The sequence below is a fragment of the Euwallacea similis genome, chromosome 12 (assembly GCF_039881205.1).
Source record: "Euwallacea similis isolate ESF13 chromosome 12, ESF131.1, whole genome shotgun sequence".
Lineage (NCBI taxonomy): Eukaryota > Metazoa > Arthropoda > Insecta > Coleoptera > Curculionidae > Euwallacea > Euwallacea similis.
Window position 1 is genome coordinate 3,594,589 of NC_089620.1, and position 25,215 is coordinate 3,619,803.

Consider the following 25,215-nt stretch of genomic DNA (forward strand, 5'->3'; position numbering starts at 1 on the left):
AATTTTGTTTTTACATCATCAAGAGAAAGGGATTTATCTACTGATTTAACCAAAATGTCTAAGTTTTTCATCAAATGGTTTTTAAAAATCTGAATTGTGATTCTGTCTTTTCGCCATATAAAAACCGCCCCAATCTTTTTCCTATTTAGGGGGGAGATAAAATTCTCCTACTATAATGTTAGACAGATCTTTCATGAACTGTGCATAATTCTCATCTTTCATCTCCAAAGGTTATCTGTAAAGAAGTAGTAGAAATCGTTAAACCTCCCAGGACTCTTTAGTTAGTCTTGGGAGGTTTAATGACTGACTGCACCAACGGAAAAGTGCTGGGAAGTTTTTACTAACCTGAACTAACTTCCCCCATCCTCAAACAAAAACATATGAAGTGAGAATTTTTGAAACTTGAGAAACTCCTGGATACTCGAAGGAAATTCAATTTTCGCTACTTCCAACTTCAACAATAGCACTTCATCAAACATATAAATACTTTGACTAAAGCAATTTATTTTTCATCTGGCAACGCTGTATCTGCAAAATCACTAGAAGATTCCATTCATTATGAAAAACAAGGGCTAATCACCAAGTTGCCATTTACATATGTCAATCAAAATGGTATAGTTTAGAGAGGGGATTTAATAATGAGTATCATTAATATATAAAGCTCTTTAACACTGCTTAGACGTTATCTACCAATTCTACAAACTTCCAAATTGTCCCACAGAAGGCGGTAAGTTTACTTATTTGAGCGAATCTGGAAGAAAACGTTTTTTAGAATAATCGACTCCCCTAATTTAAGTCCAACTTACAGTACAGGGTATTGCTCTTCCTACTGTTACCACCCTCCCCTATAGAGTTTATGTAATCACAGGATTTGAGCCAAATTATTAATTTATTGTCAACTTTGGTAGAAGCGTTTCCATAGGAACGTTAAAAAAATGGCAGCCTTAGTTTTGATCAGAGTGTTTGTTTCTATGAAAACCAGCTTTCAGGTAAAGTTAACAGAATATTAATAATTTGGCCTTTATCAAGGGCATAAAAACGATGAAAAATGTGTAGGGTTTTAATAAATTTAATATGCACTGCAGTTAATTAACAAGTATCTGTTTTTATATTTGACATAAATATTAAAGTTCGGGCATAATAATAGATCACCTGATACAAATAACTAAACCTTTGTACTCACATTTTGTTGCTCTAAACTGTAAAAAACTCAACATTTTCGTATTGTATTTAATTATGTCCAAAATAGATGACCTAACAAAATTGAAACTACATAATAATAACAGTTTTAACCACTTCAATGCAATATTAGTAATCTTAAGCACGCAAGTTTCCTAAAATATGTGTAATTAAAATACGATTTTGTCACGTAATTATTAGGTATCACTCTTATTCTCTACATAAGCACGTTTAGCATGCATCAAGTGAGTTACATAAATCTCGTATTGCTTAAAAACTACATGCACTGAGATATAGAAGACGGTGACACGAGTTGGATATCTCTCTGAAGAGTGCTAACTAAGGTAATCGCAATTTAAAGTATTATTAATTGCGTTTTAATCACGAAACACTACCGTTAATAATCGCCCTTTTTCCTTGCCTTTGTTTATGCACCTAGGTAAAAAATGGCGCATTACTGTCCAGAGATTTGATCGTTTAATTGTACTATATAAATTAACTTATAATAATGTTTTTTCATGATTTTATGTGTGTCATTTCTAATTTTTGTTCACTTTTGAAGTATTAGGACTAAATTATCCACCACGCAGCTCTATATCACGTTTTATTCACTAGTGATTAAAAAACATTCTAATTCACTGACCCCACTTGCAAAAATTAGACAAATCAATTAATTACATTCTCCAAAATCAAACATTTAGTCAAATTTTCATTTTTTTTGGCATGTTCAAAATAGAATGAAATTTGATGTTATATAAAACTCGAAACTTAAATCTGTTTATTCACTTGTTAGATAAATAGCTATTATTTGACATAGAAATTTTCCGAATCTATCTAATCTAACTGTAGTTTCTTACCAAAAACCTAAAGAAATTCATCTCTACAAAAGGCGTATTTTTTATCACCAGATTCCTGCAATGTCAGCCGACATCCTCGACATATACGCCAGAGATTCTAACCTTAAGAAAACCGATGTTGAAGCCCTTGAAAAGTGGCTTTCAAAGCAGCCCCACATGCCTAAAATCTCAGGTAGTTGTGCCTTCAAACTCTCTTCAGAACCCTCAGAGATCTATTTTTACTTCCAGAGCTCCAAATTATTCTGTTCCTCCAGAGCTGCTATTACAGCAACGAACTGGCCAAAAGTGCAATGGACAACTACTTCACTGTGAAAACCCTTTGTCCAGACATTTATGGAAATCGTGACCCCAAGTGTTGCAGCAGCGTCCAATCAGCCATGAATTGCTCGTTTGTATTCTAAATCTTCACCTTAGCTTTTTAGGATGATTTTGAGAATTTAATTTCTTCCTCAAATTTGATATTTTAACTGACCCTGATTTTAACTGATCTCATTTATATGCTGAATCAATTAATAGTCGATTACAAAGGAAATTTGCACTAGTGCAACAATCGCATTAATTTTCTTCGTCGTCCTGACGATGTTGTAAAAAGCTGAAATATTTCAATTTTGCGTTCGTATGCGAAAATGCCATTCTCTTGGAAGGGATGGATTCTCTTCTAAACTATAATTCGTGCAACTAAAATGAATCCATAATTTTTGGTAAATTTACACGCGTGCAAATTAACTTGAAAAACACAGGCCCGCATTCATGCACTTTTCCAATTTAAATGACATTCATGCAAACTTCCGGAAAATTATCGATAAGTTTTGTTGTACTTATATTACCCCTGATAATTCATAGGTTAGTGACTCCGCTGAAGAAGCTCACCCCAGAAGGATATACAGTGATACTAGGCAGACTAATGGACTGCAACCCTGAAAACTACAACTACCCCAATCAAATTCGATATTTCGATATGGTGGAGCTTCTGCAGTTACATTTGCATGGACCCCAAAATGGGTTGTACCTGGTAATGGACATGCAAGGGGCGGTTTTTGGGCATTTGGCTAAAATGAGCAATATAATGGTCTTGAAGAAAATGCTTTTTTATCTACAGGTAGCCAAATTTCTTTTGATAGAGAGAGGAGATAACTGAAAAATGTTATTCTTTAAGGAAGCTATGCCTATTCGACTGAAAGGAGTTCATTTTATCAATGTCGTGTCTTTTCTGGATAAACTGCTATCTTTGATGAAACCCTTTATGAAGAAGGAACTTATTGACATGGTAATAACTTATCTTTCAACAATTTTTTCGTAATTTCCTCATATATATTAGCTTTATATTCATGCCAATTCCATCGATTCTCTATACAAATATATCCCGAAAGAATGTCTTCCTTGGGAATACGGAGGCCAAGATGAGCCTTGCAACATTTTACATGGTAAATAATATTCATGAAATAAACTAAAAACGTAAGATATATTTTTTTTTAGAACAAATTAAACGGCAGATTAATGACAACGCAGATTACTTCATTTACGAAGAGAGATTGAAAGTAGATGAAAGTAAACGTCCTGGTAAACCAAAGAACGCGGGCGATTTCTTCGGGGTAGAAGGAAGTTTTAAGAAACTAGATGTTGATTAATAATTTGGAAAATTTTTAAAGAAATTAATATAAATGATGAAATGAAAAATTGATCACAGCTTATTTTTTTATCAAAGAAAACTGCAAAAATTTGGAAAAAGTTTTACAACTGATAAATAAGAAAACTTTTACACTCGAACAATCCAGAGCTCTCAAGATGACTGTGTGGACCGACGAAAAACCACTGACCAGTAAAAGTCCTGGACTCACTGAACGAATTCTTTTTTCTTTCTTCTCTTAGTCCGAGGTTTGTTACTGCGTCTTCTTCATATTTTCATCTTCGGACACTGCCCATCCGCAGTCTGCTTCAATGGCGTTACCTAATCTTGGCCATCTAGGAAATCTCCTCACGACAGGCCTTGTTTGGGTTTATTATTTTCAACAGTGTCATGAAGGTCCTCTAAACCCTTCCTCTTAAGACCTCGGAATAGGTCAGTAAAATTGGAACATTTCTTAAAGAGTTTTCAATTCTCCTGATTGAATTCCCGAAGTAAGTCGTAGTTTCTATGGCTCAGAGCAGTTTTTAATTGGAAAATCAACATTAAAATGCTGAAGGGTTTTTACGTACATTATCGTCCATAAGTATTTGTCCATCCTAGTATTTTTTAATTTTAAAAATAATGGATGGAATAATGAAGGAAAAACAATATTTGGATTTTTAAAGAAGCAAATGTTACCTTCTGGACGTCGTATTTTCGGGCAAAAATTTATTTTTCAACAGGACCACGATCCGAAATACAATTCAAAACTATCCAAATCTTATTTGGATCAATTAAAAACCGAAAATAAACTTAAGGTGATGGAGTGACCACCATAGTCGCTTGACCTCAATCCCATCGAGTTATTGTAGGACGAGCTCGACAGAATGATAAGAAGCGAGTGTCTATCATCTCAGAAATCTCTGTGAAGTATATTGTAAGAAGGTTTAACATTAAATAAAACACTAATAAAATTACTTGAAAGAATGCCACGGTTATGTGCAGCTGTTATAAAAAATAAAGGTGATCATATTGATGAGGCTAATGTTTAAGACTAAATTTGCAAATAAAGGCAATTTATATTCAAAATGAGTTTTAAATAATACCTATAGTAAATCTTAAGATATAATGTGATTAGATGAAAATTTTGAGGTGGGCAAATACTTATGGACCGTAGTGTATGTCTCCAATTTCATTTAAAGATTCATTTCTAGTGGAGGGACCTAGAGTTCCGTTGTAAGCAGACCACTCGGCAGCTTCCTGTCGAGTGTTCCTCCTGGAGGCTGACCTTTTTGTCTAACAGGCGAATTCTCATCAATGATATTAATTGACTTCATTGACTAGATTTATTGACAAATTGTGGAGATTTTTTAGTTTTTGTTAGATCTTGGTTATAAAAATTTCTTTTATTGGGCTATTCTTATTATTATATTCTATAATTCCTATTATTAGCTTTTCAATTACTTCGCTTATTAAGAATTTCTTACTTCAATAAATGAATAATTATTTCATCAACCAGCTAATTATTTTTCTAATTATACGTAATTATACTAAAATATTGAGCAGTTATTAATGAAAAAACCGGGATTTAATTATGCAATTTCAATTGTAAATATTTATTTTACGCAGAATTTCAGTAAAACTGTTAGAAATGATCAGTCAGACACGGTAAATGTTATCTTAATTTACTGTGAAAATTACGTTTTATATGAATACAATAAAAATGCTTTTTGCATTCGCATTTGCCAACGTTTCCGAGCTGTATGAAAACGATCCTGAACTGAAGCGAGATGACGTCAAAATCATTCAAGAAAATATATACAAACAGCCTCATTTACCACCAATCACAGGTAATGTTTCAAGTTGTTAATAACTCCTCCATATTTCCTCAAGTCTTTCTAGCTATTCATGATTTTGCCTTTAAACCATATTTTAGAGCTTCAAGTAATCTTATTCCTTCAAAGTTGTTACTACAGGATCGAAGAAACGAAAACTACCATCGACCACTACTTTTCCATAAAACACATTTTTCCCGAAATTTTCAAGAACAGAGACCCTCAAAACTCTGACATCCAGTCGACTCTGAAATGCGTGTAAGAATTTTCAAATCTTTTGCCATTTCATTTCATTTTAAATTGTAGAAATATCCTCAATTTAAAGAAACTCACCCCCGAAGGCTATACTGCATTATTACTATCATTGGAGAACTATAATCCTGAGAATTTCAACTTCCAAGTGGTAATTCGTATATTAGATATGTTGGAAACGCAAAGATTGCATCAGCATGGACCTCAAGAGGGGTTGATTTGGATCATTGATATGAAAGGCAGTGTTTTCGGACACGTAGTTAAGGCATCTAATATTGCTTTTTTGAGGAAGTTTTTCTATTATTTACAAGTATATTTTTAATTTTTTCATACAGGGTGTTCTATAATTAATGGTACGTAACAGAACGACATGTTTCTTGTTTAAAAATATTAAGATTTAATACAACTTAGCTCTGTCCGAATGTTGGAACTAATGTAACAATAACTAGTACCGAAAATGGCATTTTTTTTATAGTATCTAGTCTGTGGTTCAGTTATATAGGTACCATTCATTACACCAACCCCTGTAGATACATAAAAGAAAACAACGAGTTTGTAGGAAATCATGCCAATAAGACTCAAGAGCATACATTGGATCAACTCGAAACCCTTTTTAGAGACTTTTCTCACCCTCATAAAGCCTTTTGTTAAGAAAGACCTATGGAATAAGGTAATAACTCATCAGAATTATAATCGCACTTTTATTTTAGTTTTGGCAAATAAAGTGACGATTTTCTTGGTCGAAAATGGTGACTGAACCTGGAGTTCATTTCGCAACTAGATATGAAATGGAAGCAGGGACCTTCAATTCGCAACTGAGTTATGATATCATGTGTAGAACTAATTAAGAAACGCAACTTTGGATAACTCATGGCAAATTGTTGGGCACCCGTTATACAAAACAATCCATTTCCTAACTAGTTACATAAATAGATTTTTTTAATTTTTATAGATCTACGTACATTCAACCAAATCAGCAGAAACTCTCTATGAGTACGTCCCTCTTGAGTGCCTGCCCTCCGATTATGGAGGGCAAGACGACTCTGTGGCAGTATTGCGAGGTATAGAACCAAGTTACAAAATTTCTATTTATCTTTATTAATTTCTTCAAAGTAAACAAACAAAATCACGTGCTTCCTTATGCTCTTTACAGAGCTGTTGCCTTCAATTTTCTTCAATAGCGTATGGTTCACTGAGACTAACGCTACAGGACTGACGTCTTCCAAAGCTTCCTTGCAAACTTCCAAATTTACATTATGTTCATACACTTCTCCCAACTCTTCCGCTTGATATTTGACCAGCACAAACTTCCCCAAAATGAACAAATAGTAGTTCCTTCCAGATTCCAATCTGAGTATTACATTACGTAGTATCAGCTTGCTGTCTTCGTGATGCTCCTGCTTGAAGTGATCCTTTTCCAGCTGGTCAATCCTACCACTCCAGATGCACCCCTTCACGGGACACTCTCTCTTCGGCTGATTTTCACACTCAACTTCATGCTTCTTCAAGTTAGATCCACCGAAGATCTTCTTGCAGCCAGGCCATTGGCACTGAAACTTAATTTTTCCGCAAAGTAGATGCTCGATGGTCTTACACTCATCGAGAATGGGTTCCCCACCGGAGCAAGTGTGGTGGTACTTCTTTAAGCTATAGTCGAAACAATAGTAACAGTAGAAATGCTGGAAACTGGCACATCTATGCCAAAAGTACTTGTTTCCGTAGGTGAGATTGTGGTCGCCGCAATGGTAGCAGACCGGTTTCAGGTTCTTAATCTCGCGGAAGTTGATGGAGACTTCCTCCGAGTCGGTAGGGTTTACTGTAGGGTACTCTTCCTTGAGCTCTTCATCTAGGTAGATTTTGTTTTTTGGGAGCAGTTCATCCACCATTTTAACTTAATTACAAACTAACCATAATAAGTGTTTTGTCACGACTGAAAAGTTACTGAGGATTACGTTACATTCATCAATGATAAATATGAATTGTTATCTCAAAATTTAAGATATACGCAGAGTTTTACGTAAATGTATTACTAAGAGGTATCTGTAAGCATATCTACGGCCCTCGAATTCTTAACTCGCGATCATATCAGGGAATATCTACGTACAAATCCCGATTAATTATACAGCTTATAGGTAATAATTGTTTTTTCATTAATTAGTCTAAGTGCGTCATAGATGAAACTTGTCGAAACCGTTTTTATCGAATTAGTAGATAAGTGGTTCGCTTATAGATACTGCAAGGTATAGTTTGCACTTATTCATTTCATATAATTTCATGTATTTTAGAAAAAACAAAATCCATTATTAACGATAATGCGGAGTTTTTTGCTTACGAAGGAAACCTGAAAGCCGATGAGAGTAAAAGGATGAGCAAACCGAAGCAAATAAATGATATTTTTGGTATGGCTGGCAACTTCAAGAAGTTAGAGCTAGATTAGTAGGTGCCTCTTAGAGGACGTTTACTGTTGCAATAAGTTAATAATTTCCTGTTATAACGAATTAGAAATAAATATTTTTCTTTCGGAAAGACAAAGTTTCACCTGAAACCTTATTTATTTGTCATAACATATTTAATTATGCATTATGCTAATAAGAAAAGCAAGTAAATAAATAATTGAGAAGCTTAAAAGCAAATCGCATAAAATCTACTTACGTTGCTTTGGAAAAAACGCCAAAAAAACTGACGCGGGACTATCCGTCTTGCTTCCAAACTCTGATTTCAAGCATTAATCATAATAATCATTGTCATTATCAATATTTTTTGTGTTGTTTTTTAAACTGAGGTTTGATACTTCCCCAAAATCAAAATAATCCACCGCTATCCGGCGAACTAAGGGCCTAAGAAGAGAATGAAACAAAAAAGAAACCCATATTATACATTAAGAAAAAAAACACCTTCAAAATATAAAATAAAAAGTCTAAAGACCGTATTTTAAAAAAATGAGTTAAAATCGATATGTTAAACGCGAAATTTTGTCTTGGAATAATAATAAGCTTATATTGAAGAGATGGGACCTTTTTTTAGTAGATTAATAATTATGAAAAATTGAGGAAATTTTTCAAGCGAAGATATTTCCCTCAATTTCCTCAAAAAAAGGGCTTTTATAGATTTGAAATAATGAAATTCTTACTATCGATTCTCATTAAAAAAATGATAATGCAACCCACACTTTAAACATATTTGCAAATAATTTTATGATTCATGATCTGGAGTGGATCTTTTTGAATCCACCCCGTACAGCTGTAGGACACTGCACAACCGCTGATACTATGACGTAGGTCCGCCTTACGCGGTTAAACAACCAATCATCGAAAAAAATATTGATTCCATCTCAAAGTGTTTTCAAACGTTAAGTGAATCTCACTAATACTTTTCTGTCCTTATTTATTATATATTACTAGACAAAGATAGAAATAAAATTAAGTGTGGATAGTGTAGAAAAATCCAAAAGCGTTATGAGTTGATAGTGACAGTTTCGTACGTCACATCATGCGTCACTGAGCGTGCGCTGTTACTTTTCAAGTTTTGTGCCAGTGATCATTGACAAGTTTAGTTCTCAATTTAATTTCATATGTTAAATAGTTAAAATTTAATTAAAAACAACATGTTAATAAAAGAATTGTAAGTATGCGTTATGGTTATTCAGTAGTTATGAGCATTCAGTATAAACTCAGTTATTTATCGCCTAAAATCAAGTGCCGACAGTCCAAGTTTAACCTGCAGGGAAGAACTGTCAAAAGTTCCAATTTTCTCAGATTTCTGGCTTATCTGGATGATTTTTTCTTGAAATTCATAAATTCCTATTTCTTAATTAGCTTTATTAATTTTATCCCTAAGCCAACCAATTTCTCATTGTCATAAATCGATTTTTGACCGTCCTTTTTTGTTTTGCATGGACCTTGAAATCTAGCATTGACCAATTTTAATTTGCACTTGTACATCATTAGAAAGGTTAACGTAATTTGTATTTGTAATTGTTACATTTCTTTTTTGCAGCCGAGTTACGTTGCCCCTTACAGTCGAAGAGGTAAGTTTCTGTCAGCATTTTACTTAACGATATGCCACAGTAAATGTCTCAGAAAGTCACTGGATTAATCTCCTCTGCAATTTCTTTATCTGGTCATGTAGTATAACTAGGGATAAGCTATAGATGCTGCTTATTTCAAGTGTCCTACTGACCTAAAATTGGTATTATAATGACAATATATCTATGAATTTCTTCTCAAAGTCGCTTCACACACTTAAGTAAAACTCCAAATGAAATGCCTTTGATGTTAACAATTTTGATGTAAAATAATTCACAAAGAAGTTTCAGAAGTTATTCATAATTTAATGCTCTAATTTTATCAATATCTTTATAAGTTCAGGGCTTCCAACACATAAAAGCTAAAAATATTGGTATATGTATTTAATAGCTTGCAGTATATGTATCTTTCACCTATGATTTATGTGAAAAAAGTAATGCCAAACAAAATAAAATTTTAACAAATCACATAAACATATTTATTTATAAAGAGTAGTTTGGTCAAACTCACAATGAATCAGAAATTTGTAGTCTTAATTCACAAATCTGTAAGTTAGGTTAAAATCAGCAGACTCCATGAAGAAATTTTTGAATTCAATTGTCAATTAATTCACAAAGAAACTGCCAGTGTAATATGTAAATAGATAGGTAGGTATAATATAAATAGGAAACAAAATATGAATGTGCCATTCAATGACATACCACTACTGAGTACCACCTGTTTTTATATTATAAGGTAGATTTTCTCAAAATGTCTATTGAATCTCTGGAGGTCAGTAAAGAATGGTTCTGCAAACCTTACACTATTCTTAAAATATCGCCAGAACCACACAGAGGTACAATAGAAAGAAGTGGACATTAAAAATTATAAAAGTAGACCTTCATGTTGTCTTTTATTAATATGGGACACTGACGTAATTAGATAGAAGATAGTTGATCAATCAGCTTTAAGTCTCAAGATTAAACAAGAATCATTTTTGTAAATAAATTGCTGCAGGGGTGAAAAAAGGAAATAGATGAAATAAAAGGAACATGTATTTAAACAATAAATAAAAAATGTGATAGTTTACTAGTTTGCTGTTTTTGCAATCTTTTTTGTCAAATTGGGATGACAAATCCCCCCCCCCCCCCCCCCCCAATCCCTAAACCAATCAACACTCATAATACCTGAGCTTAAAATCTGCCTTCAAGGTGTGTACAGGGTGACCGAGTCCATTGCAAATGAGTTATATTTTCTTTTAAAGATATAAACAAGTTCCTCTTATTTTATACTAATTTCTGAATTGCATACAAGATAAAAGGAATTTAAAAAAGTATTCTACAATCTTTTTAAGTGATGGAAATTCTGAGTGTATTATTTTAGTTAAGTATTCCTTTAAAATCGCTTTGAAACTTAAAACTATACCTTACAGTATATAAATAATGTGTCATATAGTTAAAAGTGAGAATTTCCTTCGTAAGCTGTAAGCCAGAATAAATATACTAGTATACTACACAACTGACTTTGTATGGTCCTCTGACCAACTGATACAACATAACTACATATAGGGTGTCCCAGAATATGTGGCTAATTTCTCAGATTCATCAACAATACACTAAAATACCAATAGTGATGTGACCATATTTAATACAGTCACATTATACTTAGAATGAAAATATTTGTCACATCAAATCTCTCAACAGTAATGAAAAACTTTCCACCTTTATATATGTATAATAGACTACTTCAATTAACGTTTGCATTTTTATTGAACGTTCAATAACTCTATAGAGAATTTAGCATTCTCATAAATAATAACTATTACTATTAAGTCATTTAAAAAAAACCTTAATGTTCATTAATCCGGTAGTATGTCCAATGAATTACCTACTCAAGTTTCTTAATAAACTTTAGAACCCAGCCAAGGAGGACATCGAGGAGAACCTTTGAACTCTTTAATTAAAAATTGAATGTTGACCTTAACATTAGCGGATAAAAACCGAATTACACAGAACGGACATAGAAATGAGCAAATCGCCGGCTAATTAAAAGACAACTACATCTATTAAATTTGACTTAATATACACCTCTGCCTAATTACATATAAAAGATACCCATTAGACGAAATGGGAACATCTAAAATACCATAGAAAAGGTAACATCTAACGTATCACACTCTCCTAGTTATTAGCTAAATCGAGGAGGATCAATAAAATATCGAGGATGTTATAAAAAGCACCAATTTCAACGCATTAATTACAAATTTATATTCATCTAGCATGATGAATGGCTGTAAAAGGTCTACTTTGTTGTAAAGTCATATCTTAGTTCACAGCCATAGTAATGACTTGATTAACTAATTAAACGATCCATAAGCTCACTATCAGTAGACCAATAAATTTTAAGTTTCTTTTTTTACAACCAAGCAGACATGTATAGCTGGCAGCGTTGGTATAAAACAAAAAAAATATTAATTTTCGTGTCCTCATGTATTTTTATATTGAATTGTGCACATAGTACTTGTTCTAGTATCAAGTGGCACAGCTCTTCAGTGTAGCTGAAGCCTCAAAAGACAACACTGGGGGTGGTGAGGGCATCGAAGTGCTCAAAAATGAGCCCTTCACTAATTATCCTCTGTTGAGCGGCAAGTACAACTCTGGCCAGTACACTTACAAGATCTACCACTTAGCCAGCAAAGTGCCAGCATTTATTCGATTGCTGGCGCCCAAAGGGAGCTTGGAAATCCATGAAGAGGCTTGGAATGCTTACCCTTATTGTCGAACTGTGATCACGGTAAGTCGGTCATGCCCCAGAAAGAAAGTGAAGGAAATGAGGTTCTTTGAGTGCAAAAGTAGTCAAATTGGCAGCCACAATGTAGTGGACAGGAAAACACTGTAAAGTAGATTTGATCAATTAAGTTTAGCTGAAACGGCTGTTACCTGGCGAATCCAAAGTTAATCATATGAATTAGAATTGAGCAAACGAGAGCCCTTAAAATACCTGTCAATAATGGTGCGCAATGAATTGAAAGCAATGTTGGAAGTTTATTGTTGAAAAATCTGAGGACTCGTCAGTGAAGAGCCCTTTTGACTATAAAAACACTGAATATAGTTGAGTCAAAAATGAGACAATATTTTGGACTATTTTTGCACACAATAAGTTTTTCAGAAACTTACTTGGGCCAATTGTAGCATCATTATGGTAGGAATTTTTAGATAATACAACATATGATAGAACAACCACACTCGGTAATTTACAATTTGTCACTCAAGTAATTGACTCTAGCAAGTTTCCAGAAAAAAGACTCATGAAAATTCTAAGCTTTTTTTGACAAAAATTTTCAACCACTAGAGTATCTGAGCTACTCTGAGGTTAAAGATACTTGTTTGGGTCCAATTGCTCTATTGCTAATAAATGACATTTTCCAGAATCCAGGTTATATGAAAGAAAAATTTAGGTTAGTGATAGAAACCTTGCATGCCCCCGACATGGGAAACCAAGAAAATGTAAGTACTCTTCAGAAACACTTCTCAGTTGGTTTTTTCTTTTCTATGTGTCACCTTCTGCATTGTATGGCGGTGTTTGTTCCGGGGATGTTGTAAATATAATTTCATTGGGGGTGCTGGTCATGCCACGTAATACAGAATCCAGGTTACATGAAAGAAAACTTCGTGATCTGTATTGAGAGTCTGCACGTCCCAGACACAGGAAAGCAGGAGAATGTAAGTAGGAGCAACCCTCGTTGCTGATTGCCTGCTCCTATTTGCCTGAAAACAAGTTTTCATTTCTCGTACTTTGTGGTTTTATCTCTTATTTATTTAATTTTCCCAGCAAAGTAGTTCTCAATGTCCCTTAAACTTCGCAATCATTAACCTTGATCTTAGCTTGGATCTTTTAAATAATAAATAACAAGGTCTCATATTTCTTAGCCAATATTCCTGCCTACAATGAATTTTGCATGAGGATTACTGACATTATCGTCAGGAATTTCTTCCAAAAATCCAAATAGTTATTCTGTATCTAGATTTTCTTATTGTTTGAAAATGCTGCGATTACCTGCGATGTCTTAGCGTTCTCATCTTGGGCACACCATATATATTTTCTCAAAATACTGCTATTCTAATTTAAAGCCGTTCTGGAATTAATAATAATACTGGCCTTATCTTCTCGTTCCAGATAGCTTGAATTGTAATAAAATGAATATTCTCGTTTTAGTAAAAAGAAATGCTTTTTTAGTTGACTTCCTTTTATGGGCAGTGTCTGTCGAGCTTGCCCGTTTGAGAGACCAGCAGTAATCCGCCATCATACTAACGTGCCATAGCCCCTGATAGGGATGCTCCATTTCTTTGATGTCTTGATGGAAACGTTTCCCTCAACCTCACCAAGGTAATCTGGGAAATAGCCCAAATGGCTATGTAGAAAGTGCCATTTTATATTCATATTGCAGCTCCTTAAATTTCTTTATTATGTCCCGTATTTCAGGGTTCAACATTATACCTTTTTTTTTAATTTGATAGTCGATAAAGGCTGAAATTGTCTATACAAGTAGGCGCCATCCCCATTGAGCGATTCCACACACTGTTTTATCATGCCCAACTTTATATGATGGGAGATAATATTTTTTCTGGGGGCGCCAAGACCCATGCTCTTTTTACTATGTTTTTTCTCCATAGACCATTTTTCCTGGCAAATAATGTATTTGTAAATGTTCTCACCGTGTAGCCGCCAGGAAGCAAAGGATTAAGATTGTCTAATAAATTGATGGCACATTCTTTTCGACCCAACTATCCACCCTCCTCCCTACCAAATTTTCCAGTAAAATATAAATTAATTTCCATGCTATTAAGATCGCCACTTATTCAGGTAATCCGAAATTTTAAGCAAATTATCCTTATCTATGTCCTTTTCCAGCTGCTTATATGCTTGTATAGTATAGTTTTTGCTGTGGGAAAGTATTTATGGTAACCACTTTTTAGCATGCGCTTGGTCTAACATAGTCACAATCTAATCAGTTGTACGAATTTATCATCATGTTTTAATTTTAACTTGTGTCGTCTTTAATATACTAGAAATAATTAGATGTATTACACGTTCATTTTATTTTTTTTTAAATAAAATAGAGTTCTATTGGCCATAATGTTCACTCAAAGCAGAAATTTCTCGCAAATTGAAATGAAAGTGTATGTGATATATGTAGTGTACATGTCATTGTGCGTATGGTTTATAAAATGTCTGTCTCAAAAATTAAACGACAGAAGGATGGCCAAGTTGTAGTTCAAAAATGTATCAAATTTGTCTTCATAAAACGAAAGTTTTAGGGAAGTTGAGCGCTTTTTTAGCGCCAATATGGAAGGTTGTCTCATCTATTGTAACTGAATTTCCTTTATAAGTTTTCATTTATTTCGGTAATATTTCGGTAAAGTTACCTAGAACTGGGACTTAATATTCCTTTAATTATTTTTTTTTACTAAAAAAAGTTACAACCAGGATAGCATTTTTACTCTAGAAGCGAATTAGATAGTGATTCTTTTTATCTATTAAGTTAATAGCTATCTCTAAATTTATCTGTCGACTACGGACCAAAATTTTTGATATTTTGTTAATACATCGGTAGGTACATCTGTATGAATTTATTGTTAATTTTAATATTGCATCTCAGAATTATACATTTGAGATGTTTCTTTCTAGTACATTTTTTATTTATGTCTTATTTTGATTGAAGAGATCAACCTCTAATTTTTCTGCAATATTTATCCTATATGATAAAATCCAAAAATTGCTGACAAGCTTTGTTCAAATATAATATGAATAATGACCATCCTCGTATACCTTTTGAACAGATCAAATCCTCTTTAAATCAACACATTGATGTAGTTTAATATGTCACATTTTTGTTCTCTTGGAAATCCCCAAAGGTGCATGAGCTTCCAGGGGAGAAACTTAAATCCCGTGAAGTGATACACATCGATATAGCCAATGACCCAGTGACATCGGCCGATTATAAAGAAGACGAGGATCCGTCCAAGTTCAAATCACAGAAAACCGGGCGTGGGCCCCTGCAAGGACCCAACTGGAAGGAAAGGATAGACCCGGTGATGACGTGTTATAAGCTGGTAACTGTGGAATTCAAATGGTTCGGTTTGCAGGTAAATTTTGACTAGATTTATATAATCATGTATGATATTTTCTTGGTTTTAATGCATGCGTTAATAGTAGTCCCTAAGGGTAGTTTTAATGAAAGTTATGTATTTTTGAGTTTATGAAGATAGTGCGCGATGAAATATGAGGTTAATTTAATAGATAGATCTACTCGTTTATTTTGTAAATTTTAATTCGGGACTATCACGTATTAAGTATTAAAATGCTGAAAACGCTTTTTGTTTCCACGTAACTTGAAAATAAATATGTCAGAAATAGCTAAAAGCTGCTGGAAGGCCAGCTCTTTGACGTCATATGGCGCATCGGATTATTCGCAGCCATAGACAGTTTGTGGTAAAAAGCTGCAAAAGCAGTTTTACTATGTAATAGAAAGGTAATACAATCCCATAATGGCCAAAGTTCTCTTGTAATCCCCAATTTATTGCGTGTCGCACTTCCTAGTTACAGCCCACTAGACCGCTGCGTGACGTTACACCGCTACGACACCGTGTCACACGTTCAGAAGAATTTTTACCTTTTAAATTTGCCTCATAAAAATGATTTGTTTGAATTTTTTTTCTTTTATACGTGTAATTATATGACAATTTCTAACAATTTTAAAAAGAAATTATTTATACAAAGTGCCCAAGACTGAATAGTCTCTGCACAGGGTTAATTATGGCTTTGATTCCACACTTTGAAGAAGATTTTGAGATATCAATGTACCCCTATTACCACTTACTGAATCACTATAAAATTTTAAATGAATATGTTCCATATTTTTACTGTATGTATTGTTGATATTGTAATTCGCTTCATTATTTTCCAGACAAGAGTAGAAAGCTTTATCCAGAAGAGTGAAAGGCGACTATTTACCAATTTCCATAGGTGAGTATTAGTGTAGTTACAGCTTTTAATCTCGGAATATTAAGCCCCAACCACTAATATTTTTATGATTTGGGAACTTTCAAAAGTAATGTGTTTGAGAAAGGAATTCCGCAGAGTTTGCAATAAAAATGTAGTTGAAATATCAATGACTTATAATGTATCTTTTGGTAATAGATGCCTTGCTTTCATTTTTAACATCTTAATATTAAATTATTATTTTTATTAATGAAAATAAAAATAATTAATAATCTAAAAATGAGTCCTACCATAATCAGCGAATATGGATTATTATACCCCGGATTAAACTTTAGGATTCTAAAAAAACTATCCTGCAAACAAAGGACAAAGGATTCAATGGTATTTTTATAAAATATTTGCTGCGATATATGTAGATATTCGATAGTTTAGCAATCCATAATTCATTTTTTATCCCTACAAACAAATTTAATACCTTGATTTAATAAATTCCACCAAGATATAACATTTAAAATTTGGCGATTAAATTTCCTGCAACCATCATCAACATCATTTTTAAAAAAATACGATCCTGGATTTTTTTAATTCTGAACCTGCTTTTTATTACGAATGCAGTGACACATAATATTTAACGAGTTTATTGCTTTTTACGTTAGGTTTTGATGCGATTTGCCCTATTACGGGTTAGTTTATAAGTGCATATTTTTTATTTCGCTATTTGGCATTGTCTTGGGGTTTTATCAAGGCGAAAATAGCTTCGCAACAACACAGGAACGTGAAACAAAAATTAATTTCGTCTGAAATATCTCCACTCCTTTCCATTCCTGATTCTCTGAGTTTTATTCTCTGTTGGCATTTTGTGGAAATTATCCACGCTTTTAATGAAAATGCAGTTGAATTAAGGTTAGTTGATTTCAATTCAGTCGGTCCACTCTTGAATGGACACTACCGAAAAGATTTGATATTTTTAATAACTTAAATCTCGAGTTCCACTCAACTTTTACGTGCGTGTTGGTGGCTTAAATGTGCCATGTATTCCAGGCAAGTGTTTTGTTGGATGGACCGCTGGCACGGTTTGACAATGGACGATATCCGGCGGATCGAGGACAAAACTAAAGAAGAACTGGAGGCTCTTCGAAAGACCGGCCAGGCGCGTGGCATGAAAGCAGAGTCGGATTAAATTATTAATTAGTAAAAATCACACGGATATAGTTAATTTAACGATAACTTAAAAAGCAGTGTTGATCCTACCAAAAAAATTAAGAAAAACTCATAATAGTTTATAGAAGGGGGGAATTCTTTTGAAAACCGGCCTCTTACGTGGTCAAAGTATTCTAATCTTAAGTATAATCGGATTGTGTTCTTTCGGATTCTGGCAGGACTTGTTCACACTATTTATATTTTTATAATTATTTTCTCTGTTGATTTGTTGCGTTTGTTTTAGTGGTCCAAGAAAAAACTATTTTGTTATTTTCCAAAATACGTCCCTAAAAGAGAATTTATATGAAAGTCTGCTGTAAACGAGTCCTGTTGCAAATGTTTTTATATTAATAATTTAAACTGGGGGTAAATGCATTTATACGTAGGCTTTTTTATTTCATATTACGTGGTGATTTAGAGTATATATTATATAAGTTACCAATCAAAGTGTGTGGTTTTGTAGGAGACGGATCTTCAGCCTCAAAAAGGTTGCTGAACCAGAAAACTAATGAAATATTTGCTCTTTTGTTGCCATCCAGAGATGCTTTGTCTTATTGTGAAATTTTTATATTTTACACAATAAATTGTTTTTTAACTATACATTTTCGTTTTATTTTTATTTGTTTTTTTTTTTCGTCTCAACACACAAATCAGTAAGTATTCCTCTTAAGATATATATTCTACAATCACCCAAAATAATATAGCTTTCTTAATTGTTACTTACTTGGTGAGGATTTATCGGTTAAACAGCTACGTTTAATAACAACAAAGTGTTCCATTAAAATTAATAAATTATTGTCGAAATGTAAGATAATCTAGTGTAAGTACTTAAAAAAGCCAATTTACTTTTCAGATAATCTTCTCTAGAATTATACAATTTTATTGCCGCCTTTATTGTTTTGCACATTCTTATTTAGCTCCTATGAGTTCTAAATTGTGATACGAAGGAGTTGATGACCAAGAAAACAGTTACAAATAGAGCTAATAATTATGGCAAAAAGATGCGGCAAAATGTACCCAACTATAGAATATTTGTTAGAATTAGCTTGGAAAAGTAAGGTATTACGTCAAAGTAGAAAAATACAGAATTTTGTTATGGATCATTGTTATTGTGCCACTGATGATACTATAACATAATGTCATATGCCTTATGTGTATTTTGATATATCAGGTTGATAGGAAATATTTCTTTTCGGTGATTTTTTTTTAACAAAAAATTTCTATGGCAAAACTTTGCCGCACCCAATATTTTCCTCCTTGCGCGTTCTATTTTAAAGTTTGAGTTATCCTTTTTAGCATCCATTTGCTCGTTCATAATAGGACTTTGACTAAATCGAATTAATTTATACCCTCAACTGTCCAAATCCCTTTCTATCCAACCCAACTTTTATCCAAAAGAGGAAATGGTGATAACTTGGTCTAATTACCAAATTTTATGACTGCGTTATATGTTGTCATCTTTGCAGTATCAAATGCGGTCAAATGACTTTACTGCACACTTTAATTTTTTTTTTGTTTTCGAGTCCAAATGAAAGAGAATTAATTTGATATTACTAATTCATGGTTGTAATAAACTATTCAATATTTCAGCAGTCTGCTGGGTCACGGCTTAATAGACAAGAGTTCTAAGTAAATTGTAATTGCACCGCGGATATTTTAAAAATGATCAATAAATAGTTTTCAATAGTAAAAGTTCATCGTTGTGATGATATTAGGCCAGATCTCTGTCCTCAACTTACTTATTACTATTTAAATGATAAAAATAGGAACTATAATGATCCACTTTTTTGTAAGCAAATTCTAAATCGAAAAACAATGTATCTTTGTCATATGAATTACGCTCCAAAAACGCTTTGATACCGATATACAATGTGTTGCACTTTCACATTTTTTTACAAGTTTATTTCGTAGTTCTTTCAGATTTTGAGATGTTAACCTAAAATTCAATGTATACATTATTATTCACAATCTACATGAGTATTATCGATAGACTGTTGTAAAAATAATGCAAATCTACATACATGGTGGACTCTTCCAGTAATCAGACCCTTTTTATCCCCCAAACCTTTTTTGTGGTGCGCCACTGGAAAAAAAACTTGTTTATTGTTTACATTTTTTCATATCTGGCACTGCTGGGAGAATGAGATTAAATGTGTTCCTCGTTTAATTTCGCCTAAATTCCAGCTTTCTTTATTTAAGTTTCTTAGTCAGAAGTAAAATAGCTATTTATGTAACCAGTTAGGAAATGCATAATTTTATGCATTTCAAATGAAATAACATTTCTAATAGTATGCATAGACTGGATTCGCGTTAAATGTGAAAGAGTAACGAGTGTACGAAATTTCAACTTAATCTCAAAAACTTAAAGAGCTATAAAATAACACCATAATAAACTCTGAAAGTCTAACACCCTGTATGTTAGTAATGAAGAGCCTTATTTTTCAACGCAGAATACGTGAATACAATATTGCTACAAAAGGGTGAACTAGCTGGTATAGTTGCAGGCTCATTATTCCAAAATTTTCAAATTCAAGTCTCATACGGTGATATACTTAATTAGAAATAATAAAGGCGACATGAATATATTTTTTCTGTATTTTAATAGTCAATTTCTAATAAATGTTACGTGTAATAAATAATTCGACTGAGGTACACCTTATAGAAGAATACTTTTAGATCAAAAAGTTACTGCAAAACGGTTTAATGTAAATTTAAACTCATAAATGTTCATACATTAGTCACTACACAATAATTTTGGACGGATGGTCACTGGAAATCCAATGTAGCATGATGTCCTGAATGAAGGGTGTAGCCAGAGATATTAATAAGAAAAATATATGTATTAATCTTATAGTGTTCTTGATAAATCGCGCCGTATCACTCATCTACTTTCGTTACCTTGAAATGTTAATGCATTCATAAAATTTGTAGCTAAAAGTATTCTTCAGCTGTTGTAGGCACTAAATAGTTTTATTATGAATGTTGGCAGATTTCAATGTATAACGTTCGGAGAAGTGATACTACTCATTTTTAGCTAGAGAAACTATGTGACAGTGTAAAAATGTACACAGTGTTAATAAAGAAATAGAATAGTGAAGTGTTATACACTATTTGTTTATTATGGTGAATGTTCTTTTCGGGAGTTTATTGAATATATCCCAGAACTGATTTAAGATATAGCAGACAACGATTAAACTTGTAGAAAAAATATACCACCTTCAGTTGGGTACTAACTGAAATATCAAAGCACATAACTTCGTTAGGCCTAACAGTATCTGCCTCTACCTAAATTTCACTAAAAAAACATAATCTTTTTGCCCTTCCTGTAGTAGTCTTATTGCGAAACATATAGGAGTACAAGTACTCTATTGTAGCACAAGGATGCACCTATCTAAGAGTTTCAGCTTCAGAAATCGATTGGCCGATTTTAGAGAAATCTAATTCTAAATTTGACTACAAATTTCGTTGGTAAGTAGTTGTAGTTTATTAGGTTCTCTTCACTTTTATAGGAAGCGAACTTCACTCCGTCTAAACCAAAAATCTGATCAATTAATTCATCAAGCATATTAATAATTTAGACGGATTTAAAATTAAGAAGTCTGCGTTCTAAAAATGTATAAACTTTATTTACCCGTTACAACATTAATCTTTCACTTTAAACAATTACGTTATGGGCATTACCCATGTGAATGTTCAACAAAGACACGCCACTAAATGAACGGTTACACAATTGACAAGGATTCGTCTTTGGTCCAGCCTTCAACCCTTCGTGCATCTTCATGTGTTGCTGCAGCCTATACTTCTTGTGACATTCGTAGAAACATACCGTGCACTTGAAGCTCTTTTCTATAGGAGAAATCAATGAAATAATATAATGGTATGAACACTTTTCCTTCAATGAAATACCTCCATGCAACTTCATGTGATGTTTTAGTAGCTCCTTCTTTTTGAATGCTTTATCGCATAGAGCGCAGGGATAAGGCCGTTCTTCGCTGTGCATTGTTAAATGGCAAGTAAGATGGCTTTTCTGGGCGAAGGATTTACCGCAGTCGGTGCACAAAAAGGGGCGTTCACCTTTAAGAACAAGAAAAGTAAGTACTAAAGCCTTGATAAAAGGCATACAACACAAAAGTGAGTATTAATATAACATTTTAACATTTTAATTAATAAAATTAGCCAATTCTGTTGTATAATTAAGTCTGAATTCAAATCAAAAACATTAACTTACCTCTATGCTTCTGTAAATGCAGCTTCAATTCAGATTTCCTGGAAAACCTTTTGTTACACAGCTCACATACCTCTGGTTTCCCTGTGTGTTGTTTCATGTGAATTCTGAGTGTAGCACCACTGACGAAACCCTGAATTATTCATTCCATTAAACAATAAGTCCCTAAATTATTCCAATAGTAGGTACGTGGTTTGTCTAAAATAAGGGCCAGTATGGGTATCTTGAAAATGACAAAATATGGAGATTTGATAGCAATTTAGACCGAATTGTTGAATCGTAGCTTACGCTTTTAATCAATAATTAAAATAATTTAATTTACGTCTTAAAACAAGTAACACAGAAACAGCCACACATAAAAATTTTTGAGATTCCCATGATGACCCTCTTCAGGTTAGACACAGTGCATACTGTTTCATTTTGTTTTGTTAAATATGATCTTTATTATTTTCAAGTGGGGCGTAGCAAGTGTTAAGAGAGGAATGAAAACCATTAGATCTTGAATTTAATTTTATGAAATATACTTAAGAAGCAAATAAATCAACCTTCCCACAACTGCTGCAGATAAAGGGCTTCTCTTTGGTGTGTACTCTCTCATGATTGGCAAGATCGGCTTTGCTTGAAAACCCTTTATCACAGTATTGGCACTTGGCACTAAATATTCCCATATGACCTTCTATGTGTTTTTGCAACTTATAGGCAGTCCTATAAATTAAATTTAGTAAAAAAATCACTATAAAATTTACTAGAAACATACTTATAACTCCTCTGGCAAAAATGACATGTTAAGCTTTCAATTTCAAACTCTTCAGGCATTTTTGTTTTGCTATTTTGTTCACTCTGAGATTCATCCTCATATCTAAAAACATTCTTTTTGGAAAATGTATAAAACTGATAAATTGGGTGTTAATTACTGATCCCCTTCAAATCCTAATTGGCACATATCTTCCTCACTGGGATTAGGAAGGAAAACGATTTCTGATTTTTCATTTTTTTGTTCAAAATCTTTCTTTAAGATTTTGCCAGAACAAAAATGCGAGGCCAATAATTCTGGAATTTCAAACCTTTTCTGACAAATTTCACACTTGTATCTACCATGTGTGAGTATATGATCTTCCAAGCTACAAATGACAACAAATAGAAACCCCAAAATGTACCTCTCAAAAATCCTTGCAATGACATTAAGATTTTCTGTTTAAATAATAAAATTGTAGAAATATTTTAATACTTTTTGAATAATTTAAAAGGTTTTTGGCACACATGACACTGAAATGACTTCTCCTGCTTATGTAACCTGCTGTGCTCCTCAATTGATTTTTGTGGAATAAATCTCTTGCAACACTCTTCATAAGAAAACTCAACTCCTGAAAATTAATAATAAACATAACATTTAAGTTTCTTCTTTTAAGCTCCCACAGACAGCAGGCCACTTTTTTATGATTTCACTTTTTGTACTTGCCTCCATGGCAGATTTCAAAAGTGTTTATTTTACTGATGAATAATAAATTAGCTTCATTTAAATTGTGTAAGGGAATAGTATATTACAGAACTAATATGAAATACTATGGTTATTTAAAAATTAAATAGAGTTACTACTATCAAAATCTCTACTGGGTCAACAAAGCCTGTGTTTTACAGCATCCAAATGGCTTAATCAAGTCATGAGTCTGTAGGGGCCCTTAAGAATAAATCTAAGTAATAAACACACCACACCTGCATGTGTTTTTAAATGCTCCATAAAGTGACATCTAGTCACACCTTTATTACAGAATTTACACCAAATTCTACCCGTATGTGTTTTCTTATGACTCTCCAAGTCTTTTACCATGGCATTACATCTCAAACACCAGTTGTTCCTTTCCTCCCTGAAGCACACAATTAAATACATTTTTACCGAAGACATTGGAATACTTACTTGTGCTTAAACAACATGTGACAGGATAAGTTTCTGATGTTCAGACCTTTAAACTCACACAAAATGCAGTCGGCATTTTCCTTGTATTTTTCTCTGTATTCATCTATAGCTGCTTCCACTAATGGCAATGGGACTCTTTCCAGTTTTGGGTTAAATAAGTTACGTTTTTTTCTCTTAGTTTTTGCAGACCACTTAATGAGTGGCTCATTATCTGAATCAGAAGTATTATTGTCTCTATAAGGCGTATTGTCAAGGTCTTCAAAATTTTTTTCACTAGAGATTTCATCTTTTGGAGGGTCTTCTCTTGTTTCCAAATCGGTTTCAAAATGTTTTTTAATGGAGACATTTATTTTTGGTGAATCCTCAGAATTTTGTGAAAAGAAATTCTTTTCATCTTTGTTTAACTTCACCTTAAAAATTCCATTGTTTATAGGGCAGAATTCATTTCAGTAAACTTACTAGCTCAACTTCAGACTTTCGATAGGCCTCTAAATATTGCAGGGAGCTCTCCACCTGCTGCAAAAACTCAGCTGCTAAATTGAGCTTTCCTTGGCATATAGTACAGAGATACTGGGGTAAATTCTCAGAAAACTGTACCTAAAATGTAATTTTGGAAATTGGGGATCTTCGACGCAGGAAAGAAAACGGTGTAGACGTGGCCATATTCTAACCTCTAATTTAAAAGTTTTCTTAAAAAGTTCTTGAATCTCTTGATTATGGGCGACATTCTCTGTTAATTCTGCGTTGCTCCAACAAACGAAACATTGGCACAGTGAATTTTCGGTGAATTGAAGACAAGTTTCCATTTCTTAATGCGAAATTATTATTTTCAATCACAATAACTTGTATTTTTGTTGATATTATTGAAGTTTTCGACGTTTTGACACAGGGGGTTTGTTTAGTCGTATGTATTATTTGCACTACTTCAGGTATGCTCTGTCCTTGTCTCACCCAAAGAAACCAAAGAAAAAAAACTGACATCTCCCGTATTAGTGTTATGCTGCTTGATAGAAGCATTACTAAACCTCCACACCAGCAGTAACTTTACATGTTATTTTTATTGTTTACTTTAAGTTATTAAATTTAAAATTGCTTATGTTTAATTTCTTAATTAAAGTTATTAATTTTTATAAAAATAAT

General features: G+C 33.1%; 5 protein-coding genes across 6 annotated transcripts; 3 read left to right on the plus strand and 2 right to left on the minus strand.

Moving 5' to 3' along the window:
• Positions 1-1,280: 1,280 nt before the first annotated feature.
• On the plus strand, positions 1,281-3,675 carry LOC136412618 (alpha-tocopherol transfer protein-like). The gene is made up of 7 exons (XM_066395734.1): positions 1,281-1,424; positions 2,088-2,208; positions 2,265-2,424; positions 2,880-3,135; positions 3,193-3,303; positions 3,355-3,460; positions 3,513-3,675. The coding sequence occupies exons 1-7, from the start codon at positions 1,416-1,418 to the stop codon at positions 3,662-3,664; spliced, it is 915 nt and encodes a 304-aa protein (XP_066251831.1). The 5' UTR covers positions 1,281-1,415; the 3' UTR covers positions 3,665-3,675.
• Positions 3,676-5,315: 1,640 nt separating this feature from the next.
• On the plus strand, positions 5,316-6,831 carry LOC136412619 (alpha-tocopherol transfer protein-like). Its single transcript, XM_066395735.1, has 5 exons — positions 5,316-5,492; positions 5,579-5,735; positions 5,784-6,039; positions 6,289-6,399; positions 6,682-6,831. The coding sequence occupies exons 1-5, from the start codon at positions 5,351-5,353 to the stop codon at positions 6,829-6,831; spliced, it is 816 nt and encodes a 271-aa protein (XP_066251832.1). The 5' UTR covers positions 5,316-5,350.
• LOC136412620 (uncharacterized) lies at positions 6,815-7,615 on the minus strand. Its single transcript, XM_066395736.1, has one exon. It carries the CDS (start codon positions 7,613-7,615, stop codon positions 6,815-6,817), a length of 801 nt encoding a protein of 266 aa, XP_066251833.1.
• A 1,584-nt stretch (positions 7,616-9,199) lies between these two features.
• Positions 9,200-18,535, plus strand: vib (phosphatidylinositol transfer protein vib). 2 transcript variants are annotated; one of them, XM_066395651.1, is made up of 7 exons: positions 9,200-9,350; positions 9,726-9,756; positions 12,263-12,526; positions 13,162-13,239; positions 15,649-15,879; positions 16,701-16,759; positions 17,777-18,535. In XM_066395651.1, exons 1-7 carry the CDS (start codon positions 9,334-9,336, stop codon positions 17,913-17,915), a joined length of 819 nt encoding a protein of 272 aa, XP_066251748.1. In that variant the 5' UTR covers positions 9,200-9,333; the 3' UTR covers positions 17,916-18,535. The 2 variants fall into 2 exon arrangements, with proteins under 2 accessions (XP_066251748.1, XP_066251749.1); XM_066395652.1 differs by lacking the exon at positions 13,162-13,239 and adding an exon at positions 13,378-13,455.
• Positions 18,536-21,541: 3,006 nt separating this feature from the next.
• On the minus strand, positions 21,542-24,959 carry LOC136412556 (zinc finger protein 431-like). Its single transcript, XM_066395639.1, has 11 exons — positions 24,747-24,959; positions 24,535-24,672; positions 24,076-24,485; positions 23,874-24,025; positions 23,389-23,524; positions 23,075-23,281; positions 22,918-23,019; positions 22,706-22,865; positions 22,164-22,293; positions 21,842-22,009; positions 21,542-21,781 (listed from the first exon to the last, which is right to left on the minus strand). The coding sequence occupies exons 1-11, from the start codon at positions 24,879-24,881 to the stop codon at positions 21,591-21,593; spliced, it is 1,929 nt and encodes a 642-aa protein (XP_066251736.1). The 5' UTR covers positions 24,882-24,959; the 3' UTR covers positions 21,542-21,590.
• Positions 24,960-25,215: the final 256 nt, after the last annotated feature.